This window comes from Hyposmocoma kahamanoa, unplaced genomic scaffold (genome assembly GCF_003589595.1).
Source record: "Hyposmocoma kahamanoa isolate Upper Pololo Valley unplaced genomic scaffold, ASM358959v1 100021, whole genome shotgun sequence".
Classification (NCBI taxonomy): Eukaryota; Metazoa; Arthropoda; class Insecta; order Lepidoptera; family Cosmopterigidae; genus Hyposmocoma; species Hyposmocoma kahamanoa.
Window position 1 is genome coordinate 1,769,363 of NW_020653200.1, and position 10,588 is coordinate 1,779,950.

The following is a 10,588-nucleotide window of genomic DNA, read 5'->3' on the forward strand; positions in this document are numbered from 1 at the left end:
ATCGGACTTCGGTTTGTTAGCCGATGTTAACTCCGACAGTTTTCCTTTTATGTCTTCCTGTCCGTAACATGCGTTACGTTTATTATTTATTACTGTTTTATCTTTTATTGTGAACTTCTTTTCATTATACCTATGCTTATCCTTGTCACTTTGTTTATTTTTTTTAAACTTTTCTCTAATTGGAATTAAAAAGGGGATTTTCTCCTTTTTCCTGCCAGCCTCCATTTTCTGCAGCCTCTCGATTCTATCGCTCACAAACGGTTCGTCTCCGGGACAACTGGTCAAATCATACAACATCTCGCTATCCTCGCAGCAACATTCGCCATGGTATCTATCTGGCACCACTAATGTCTGGGAGGATGTATTATTTGCTGGAAGGTATTCTGGATGGTCTGAGAAAAACTTCAAGGCCTCGTCGAAAGATATTTCCCCTTCAAAAGCAAGGCCTTTCTTCTCCATAGATAATTTGAATCCTGATGTGTTTTCAGTCAATTTAGAACGTTCTGCTGCCACTTGTTTTGGATCATGATCACCAAGATGGAGTTCCTCTCGAGGAAGAGGGCAGGGGCAGGGCCAATTAGTTTCAAGTTCAATGCGTGGACATTCGAATCCTGGGCATATGCAGGTGCGGAATGTTAGAGGAGATTTAGTCTTGCATTGACAAATGTTACTCGTAACACCTGCGGGACCAGAGAGAGAACCAGCGAGAGGATAAAGACTTTTTGATTTGCCACATGTTGGACCACAAGAAAATTCGATGCCACCCTTAAAAGGACATGATAATAATCCGCAAGTTGGTATTGTCACTGAAAAAAAAGTGTTGACGGTGAGTGGCGTAGGAATTAACAACAAAAGTAACATAAATAAAACTAAGAAATTATTTATAAGTATACTTCTATTGTAGTAGTTAAACATTTTATATCTTAGTGTATAGTAAATACTATGCTAATTATAACTATGCCAAAACTCAGACTTCATTTTATATTCAGAGTTACTGAATGACTGACAGTTGTTGAATACAGTCAGGCCTCGTGGGTACTTGATGGTGTGTCCCTTTTTCACAGAGATACCAGTTTCTTACCTTCGGGCATTCTGCCTCCATGTACATGAATGTCATCTGGGAGGTTGCTATGAATCGATAGGAAGGAATAAGCGCTTCGTGATGTTTATTGGTGATTATGGAAAGTTTATAGGGGTTAAATATAATATTAGAAATTTTAGGAAATCGAAAAATTATTACTATTTTCTTCTCAATAGTAGCCAGGTTTTACATATCATAGTATTCTCTGAGCTCTAAATCTAGTAACTGATTTTTATTGTAGATTTTCTTCATTACATTTAGCATAGTTTTTGGTACTCCTATATCTATAATAGAATGGTGCGTCTTGGAAGTACGAATGAAAGCTAAGCTATTGTCTATTGTAAGTATCCATCAGATCCTCAGTGCGTCTACTGATTATTTTCAATAGCTGGGCGAACTTAGCATATTTTATTAAACTACTTTCCAAGCATTACTATCTTCTATTCTATTACTCTTCATAATTCTATAGTTGAGTTTAATTTACTTTGATTGTCAATCAGTTTAGTTAGTGAACTGCTAAACTGAGATATCCACTCCTTATTTTAATTAATGTGACTGTTGAGCTGGGAAACTAACTTGTCTTATTTGTTCCTGGATAACTGAATAATATTATTAAAACTTACAGTATCTGAGTGGTCCAAATTACGCGTGATACTTTTAATTATGGAACCCAGGTCGACTCCGGGGCCCCGTTCAACGCGAGTTGGTTCTAAAGATTTTAACTGAAATATAATTTTATCTATTTTTTGGGTACCATATTCTACTTGAAATTCGTACAATCGAATGGTATCATTAGGAAAGCGATTTTTGTATGTCTGTAATTCACTCTGTAGGGAATAAACTTTATCTTCGATGTCGTCGAGTTGAATGTATTAGACAAAGGTATTATTGAGTAGTTACTCTAGTTGATCCAAGTCTGTATGGGAGTAGTCCAGGTCGTTCAGCTAGGCTTTAAAATTTTATATCTTGTGATCTGGACAGTTGAATGGTCAGTAACAGATGAATCAGCAACAATTTAGCTTCTTTAGGAACACGTTTTAACCTGGCTTCCGGACCACGTTTCTTAAGGTCGGAAGTACTTCGTGGCCCAAACTATGGCAAGTAGTTCTTTTTCCATGGTGCTGTAGTTCATTTCAGTCTCGTTCAGAGTGCGAGAAGCGTAGCACATAGGCTTTTCAGATCCTATGGGATATTGCGATAGTACTCCTCCAATAGCGACGATTGTAGCGGTTGTTAGATGAACTCCTTACTGAAGTCTGGGTATTGGAGGATGGGGTCATTTGTGAGAAGTGTCTTATATTTTTCAAAGCTAATGACATATTCTGGTTCTAAAAAAAGAAATAAAGCATTTTTTTTGGGTCTTGAGGATTGGATATTTATTAATTGCAAAGATTTTATCGGGGTTTGGTTTTATCCCGTCGTTAGTAATAACGAGTCCGAGATAAGCCGTTTCGCGTTTAAGGAACTCTGATTTGTCCATTTGGATTTTGAAGTTGAACTCGCGAAGGCGTTTGAAGACTTTTTCTGGATTAGTCATGTGTTCTCGAAGAGACGTGCTAAACATTATGATATCGTCTTAATAGACGAGATAAATTTCATTTTGGAGGCCTCGGAGCACATTGTCCATGACCCGTTGGAAAGTGGACGGGGAGTTCTTTAGTCCCTTAGGCATCCTTAGAAATTGTGAAGTGACCGTGTTCAACGTTGAACGTCGTGTTCGGAATATCTTGAGGATCCATTTCAACTTGGTAAAAACCACTTGCCAGGTCCAGTGTGGTGCAGTACTGACATTTCCCTAGCTTGTCAAGAACGTCAGTTGTATTAAGTACTGGGTATTTGTTGCCTATAGTCTTGTCGATAGTTTTACCCAAATCAACCACAAGTCGCCACTTTTGTTTACCAGAAGCATTGATTTTATTAAGCACAAGCCAGATAGGTGAACTCCAAGCGGAGTCGGATGGTGTTATGATAGCTTGATCTAATATTTTCCATAACTGGTCTCTGACTTCCTGGTGGTGTACAAAGGGGTAATGATAGCTTTTTGTATACACAGGGACCTCGTCAGTTGTCCTAATTCGGTGTTTAATTTTATTGGTGAAGGTTCACCCTCAATACAAAAAAACGTCAGCGTATCGATGCTAAGGGTAATAAGGTTGGTCATTTCCTCTTCGTTTAGGTGTTCTGTACCCAAGCGAGATATCATTTCGTGTTCGCGTGTCGAGCTGGGTTTATTACACCAGACTTCTTCATTGAATATTTTAGCGCCTTTAAGACTATCGACAGAGAATATAATATCGGTTTGTATTGGGTTTTGTACTTCTAAATATCCATGACTATTAAATACCGTTGTAAGACTTTCATGGTAACACATAGCCTGCTCTTTTACGTAAACTTCACCATCGATGCGAACTAACTTTGAAGTTCCTGCGGGAATAATGTCTTCGTAAAGGTTCACATTACTTGAATTGTACATGTGAATCGGTATAGTGGCTGATCGCGTAACTAAAACATCATCTATAAAGTTGATGTTGGCTCTCCACTGATCCTTAAGTAAGTCTGTTCCGATCAAACCATCGAAATAATAATGGAAGTGACAAATAAACAACACTTAATTTCCTCTGTGTCCCGAAACTCGGCGAAGCATGTATTCTGCGGCGAAGAATATGGCTAGCGAAAGATGAGACTAGAAAAACGCGGGAAAATTTAAAATATATTCGTATGGTAGAAGGAAAAACGGTTGATCTGTCAATCACCAGCACCCTTACTTAGCCTTCAAAACCGAAACGAAGTAATGTCACATTACTACTTGGCGGCAGAAATAGGTAGGGTGGCAGTACTACCCTACGAACTCTTTCACAAGGAGCTCTACTGCTACGACAATTTATTCAGTTATTAACAAAGCTGGAATCAGGAGATCTACAAAGTTTCTAATCCGTTTTTTAATATCTTATTTAGTTTGTTTTGTTGTTAATCAAAATCAGCGTAAATTTTTATTAGCAAAAAAAAAACACTTTACATGGCAATATCTCTAAAGTTACCGAATTGCAAATGCGCTAGTTATGACAGCGAGGGCAGAGTATTTCCCTGGACGAATTCTTTCACAAGGAGCTCTACTGCATGCATATCGACGCTTCGAAGGCAAAATGGGATAAGCGACAATTTTGATCATATTAAGCCACATATACTAATGGAATCACTGATTCAATCAATTTCTGATTCCAACAGTATACATACAACTCAAAAAGACCCAAAAGCGTCGCTTATCCCATTTTGCCTTTCAAGTGTCGATATTTACATTATTGATGTGTTAATTTGCGGCAATATGAAAGGACAAGGACGTGCAAAACTTTTGTCAAAAACACGACCATGACTGGCCACCATCCTCCGCAATGCCCCTCAAAGGTTCTGTTAGTGGTTCCAGGTGGTACCTGCCTAGCACGACAAATCTGAAATAAATATCGCACCTGCTTCTTCGCCTATACAGGACATTCCCGGGCATACTTCGTTTTCCCAGGTACGCTCGCGCGACTTGGTAGGCTGCGGCGGTAGTTTCACTGTGAAAATTATATTTATTTACTGCACGGCTGCTAGTAACTCTGTATAAATAGAACAACAGCCTCTTTTTCGCATTAATCCCTTTATTTGTAGCCTTGGTTAGATTCCTAAGGTATTTCTTACAATTCAGTTAAATTATGGACGTCATAGGGACATATTTTGTCGATTATTTAGACAAACTTATTCATTATTGCGCTCTACAAAATTAGGTCCGCGATGATACCATTCAAACAAATTTCATCAAAATTTTATAAATTAATAGAATTTTCGTGCATTACTCTGGTATTGTAATATATATTTGGAAAATAATGAAAGTACAAACTGAATCTGGGGATCTACTCATTGTTTTTTCCATCCTTTAACGTCTACTCCTTAGAATAATAACGCATAGAATTATAGTTTCATATCAAATGAACTGTCACAAGTGAGGCAAAAACCAAATTCATGTAGGCATAAGCAACTTGTATCTACGCTCGTCGGCACGCACACAAATATACAAATAATGATGCCATGGAATAACATTTCCCTCAAAAGTGGGGAAATTGTATCTTGCTTAACTCATCATTAAGTTAAAGGTGCCTACAGATTTGGCCGACATTATCGATCAGGTGCCTACAGATATGCTCGGTTTTGTCGATCGTTACTGTCAATCGACAATGTCAAGTGACAAGAATTTTCAAAAATTTATTTTTGGTAATCCTTATGGAAATGGCATTTATATCTGAATACACAATGGCGGACACGAGTCTTCAAATAAATGCAATATGGGTATCATTTTCGAAGTATTTGGGGGTGCTCATTACAAATATGGCACTCATTTCTAAATCCAAGATGGTGGGCACGATTTTTCAAAAAAATGCTATATGGGTATCATTTTCGAGGTATTTGGGGATGCACAATGTAAATATGGCACTATTTGTAAATCCAAGATGGCGGGTACGATTTTTCAAATAATGGCAAGTTGGGTATCATTTTCGAGGTATTTGGGGGTGCTCATTACAAATATTGCTTTTGTTTGATCTGTCGTGTCTGCCATCTTAAATTTAGAAATGAGTACCCAAATATCTCGAAAACGATACCCAACTTGCAATTATTCGAAAAATTGTGCCCGCCATCTTGGATTTAGAAATGAGTGCCATATTCGTATTGAGCATCCCCAAATATCTCGAAAAGGATACCCATATCGCATTTTTTGAAACATCGTGTCCGCCATCTTGGATTTGCAAATAAGTGCTATATTCGTAATGAGCACCCTCAAATATCTTGAAAACGATACCCAACTTGCCATTATTCGAAAAATCGCGCCCGCCATCTTGGATTTAGAAATGAGTGCCATATTCATAATGAGCATCCCCTAACACCTCGAAAAGGATACCCATATTGCATTTAAAAAAAAATTGTGTCCGCCATCTTGGATTTAGAAATAAGTACTATATTCGGACGCACTGGTTGAAAACCTTTGTTTTTAAGCTCTGCGGGATGGGTGACGAAAAGACTCGACGGAGCTTCCCAAACGCTGCCCAGCCAAGCTGAATCCTCCTCCTGGCCTCCTTCTCGAAGTTATTTCTACCTAACTGCAGAATCTGCCCGAGGTAAGTGTATTCGGAAACAACTTCAAGAAGGTGGCCATTGACGCAGATGGGTCTCGGATCAATGTGGTCATTGATCATGACTTTGGTTTTATCAAAGTTCATGCCAAGACCAATCCGCCGCGAGGCGGATGCTAGGCTGTTCAGCATCTGATCCAGTTCCTCCAGCGATTCTGCCATTAGGACTATGTCATCTGCAAATCGCAAGTGTGAGATGTACTCGCCGTTTATGTTAATGCCCATCCTTTTCCAGTCCAGCGTCTTAAACATATCCTCCAATGCAGCGGTGAACAGTTTCGGGGATATGACATCCCCCTGTCTCACCCCTCTGCGTAATTGGATAGGTTCAGACTGCTGGTCCTGTACTTGGACACTCATGGTAGCAGCATCGTAAAGACATCTCAACACTTGTATATAACGATAGTCCACTTGGCACCGCTGTAAGGATTCCAGGACAGCCCAGGTTTCGACAGAGTCAAAGGCCTTCTCATAGTCCACGAAAGCTAAACACAGGGGCCGATTATACTCTTCGGACTTCTGTATAATCTGCCTCACTGTGTGTATGTGGTCTATGGTGCCATATCCTCCCCGAAACCCGGCCTGTTCCGGTGGCTGAAACTCGTCGAGTCTTCTTGCGAGGCGATTCGTGATGACTCTAGAAAACAGCTTGTAGACGTGACTCAGGAGTGAGATGGGTCGGTAGTTTTTCAGTAGAGTTTTATCTCCCTTTTTAAAGAAGAGAACTACAATACTCCTGTTCCACGCCCGTGGAGTTCTCCCGCAGTGAATGACCAAGTTAAAGAGCTTCTGAAGTTCCTGGATAATAGGAACTCCTCCAGACTTCAAAAGCTCCGAAGTAACTCCGTCTTCACCGGGGGCTTTTCCATTTTTAAGCTGTTTTAGAGCCAACACGATCTCGTCTTGACTGATTTCTGGCAGGTCGTCGGTATAGTGGCGCGTCAAGGTGGCTCTCAAATCGTGATTGTCACGCTGGACCCGAGGAGCATTTACAGCGTACAAACGGCCATAGAAGTCCTCTATCTCGGCGAGTATCTGCTGCCTTGACGTAACGGTTAGGCCATCGTGCGTTGTAAGCTTCGTCAGGTGGCTCCTTCCAAGCTGCTGAGTGAATACTTTGGACCCTCGGTTTCGCTCTATCGCCTCCTCAATGAGGCGTGTATTGGAGCTCCGAAGGTCACGCCGTACCATCTTCGCAATCTGCTTGTTTAGGTATGACCTCTCTGACGAAGTGGCCTGGATGTCATCGCGTCTTTTCGTCATAAGTCGCAGAGTCTCATCCGAGAGTTTAGACTTCTTTCCCGTACGCTGCAATTGACAGAATTTGATGCCCTCGCTTCTCAGCGTCCCAACCACGCCTTGTAGGGCCTCGTCAACGTCCTCGGTGGGTTCCAGCTCGACGAATCTCGCTTCAAGAAGTTCATGGAACTTCTCGGAGCCCGCCATGATCTGGAGTGGATTAGGACGGAGCGTGGACTTCATCAAGCGGCTTCTTTCAAGTTTGACATCGATATTCAGAGAGCCTCGTACAAGTCGGTGATCAGATCCGGTGCTAAACCTGTTGATCACTGAGACATCTCTGAATATGTGTCTCTTGTCCAAAACAAAGGTTTTCAACCAGTGCGTCCTACCAGTTCTAACGTACGGAGCTGAGTCGTGGACACTCACGATACGGCTAGTCCACCAGTTTAAAGTCGCTCAGCGAGCTATGGAACGAGCTATGTTCGGAGTTTCTCTGAAAGATAAACTCCGTAATGAGGTTATCAGACAGAGAACCAAAGTGATCGACATAGCTCTTCGGATAAGCAAGCTGAAGTGGCAGTGGGCTGGACATATCTGCCGAAGAACCGACAACCGCTGGGGTAAACGAGTTCTTGAGTGGAGACCACGACTTGGCAAACGTAGCGTGGGACGCCCTCCAGCCAGATGGACTGACGATCTGCGGAAGATTGCTGGCAGGAAATGGATGCGTCAAGCCGAGAACAGGGCGAAATGGCGTGCATTAGGGGAGGCCTATGTCCAGCAGTGGACTGCAATAGGCTGATGATGATGATGATGATGACTATATTCGTAATGAGCACCCCCATACACCCCGTAAACGATACCGAGAATCAAAATCAAAATAATCTTTATTTCATAGATAAGCATAATTACACTAGAAATCGTCACATTGGTTAAACTCTACCGCTCATTCGTAAGGCAGATTCCCTCGAGAAGTATGAGCAAGAAACTCTAGGGGTTACTCTTTGTAAACAACATTTGTACGCATTTAACTTGCAGAAATGGAGGTCAAATGCACACTTACATTAGAATAAAAAAAATCTGCAGCGATATTGCCTATCCTCAAAAACAGAATAGCAAAATTGGGAGAAAAAAAATCCGTTACTTTGCAACATTTTCGTGTCTTGTTGCAACGAAATTAATTTTCGGTTTTAGTGAATATTTATATAAAAATACAAGTTGAAACGCGTTACTTGTAGAATGTGTCTATTAGTTATCATTGAAATTAATAAGGTAAGTTTGTAATTTGATAACATAATTGGAACGTTTCTTGTATTCGTACATTTTCATTGATTGCATTAACGTCAAATTTGGCACTATTTAAAAGTTATTTTACGATTTTCGGTAAATATAATTATTAAAATGATTAAAATTCCATTTAAAAATTGCAATAAAATTTTTGCCAACAATTTATTAACAATACTTTGAAGATTGGGAACTCAAACTAATATTTTCAAAAAACGCTTAATAGTTAACAGTATTTATTTATTGGCAATTGGCTATATAGCCTTAGAATAATAACGCATAGAATGATAGTTTCATAAAAAACGTGCTGTCAGAAGTGAGGCAAAAATCAAATTCATGTAGGCGTAAGCTACTTGCATTTACGCTCGTCGGCACGCACACAAATATACAAATAATGATGCCATGGAATAACATTTCCCTCAAAAGTGGGGAAATTGTATGTTGCTTAACTCATCGTTAAGTTAGAGGTGCCTACAGATTTGCTCGATTTTGTCGATCGTTACTGTCGATCAGGTGCCTATAGATATGCTCGATTTTGTCGATCGTACTGTTGATCGACAACGTCAAGTGACAGGAATTTTCTAAAATTTATTTTTGGTAATCCTTGTGGAAATGGCATTTATATCTGAACATACGAAGGCGGACACGACTTTTCTCATTTCTAAATCCAAGATGGCGGACACGTCTTTTCAAATAAATGCAAAATGGGAATCGTTTTCGAGGTATTCGAGGTGCTCATCACGAATATGGCATTTATTTCTAAATCCAAGATGGCGGACACGACTTTTGAAATAAATGCAATATGGGTATCATTTTCGAGGTATTTGGGGGTGCTCATTACGCATATGGCACTCATTTCTAAATTCAAGATGGCGGGCACAATTTTTCATATAATGGCAAGTTGGGGATCGTTTTCGAGGTATTTGGGGGTGCTCATTAGGAATATAGCACATATTTCTAAATCCAAGATGGCAAAGAATTAGAAGAAGAAGAATTAGAAGTCTTGTCCTCCATCTTGTATTCAGATATACATGCCATTTCCTTATGGTTTACCAAAAATACATTTTTGAAAATGTTGTCAACCATCTTGGATTTAGAAATTAATGCTACATTCGTAATAAGCACTCTAAAACTCCTCGAAAACGTCTATAATTCTCAATCGTTACTGTCGATCGACAATGTCGAGCAAATCCGTAGGCACCGTATTAAATACTATCCAATTCTTATTTAACTCATATATGAACAAAAACCTACAAGCGAGTTTAAGTGCGACTATCGAATTTGAATATATAAATAGCTTGATATTATCTGTGGGTATGTTTATATGAAAAGTACACGATAACAATTAAGAACCTGAACCTGAAAGTTGTTTATACACGATTTTGGAGAACTGACGATGACTTTTTGACTTTTTTTTTGTCAGCGTTAGTTTCCTGAAATAATTTTAGTTAAGAACTTTTGAGTCTGGGCAAGACAATTTTTTTAAGTGAGTGTATGATGAACAAGAATAATGATTTTTCACATGAAACTAATGAAGACAAATACTAAATATATTTCGTAAAAATAGCTAACGTAAATTCCCTACAATATTGTTGCGGCGGTGTACATTTGTAGAAATTTTGCAACCGTCGCGATATTGCCTATTCTCAAAAAATTACGTAATATAATTATTTTGAAACAGAGTAGCAAAATGGGGAGAAAAACCCGTTACTTTGCAACATTTTCGTATCTTGTTGCAACGAAATTAATTTTCTGTTTTAGTGAATATTTACATAAAAATACAAGTTGAAACGCGTTACTTCCTTGTGGAATGTGATGT

General features: G+C 39.5%; 1 protein-coding gene across 1 annotated transcript in view; it reads right to left on the reverse strand.

Moving 5' to 3' along the window:
• The window catches only part of LOC113240194, a 124,054-nt gene that overhangs the window by 2,500 nt on the left and 110,966 nt on the right, over positions 1 to 10,588 (reverse strand). Inside the window, exons 34-35 of the mRNA XM_026477444.1 lie at positions 4,546 to 4,635; positions 8 to 806 (exon numbers count right to left, since the gene is read on the reverse strand). Coding sequence (XP_026333229.1) covers positions 8 to 806; positions 4,546 to 4,635 — 889 coding nt within the window. The remainder of the gene's footprint in view (positions 1 to 7; positions 807 to 4,545; positions 4,636 to 10,588) is intronic.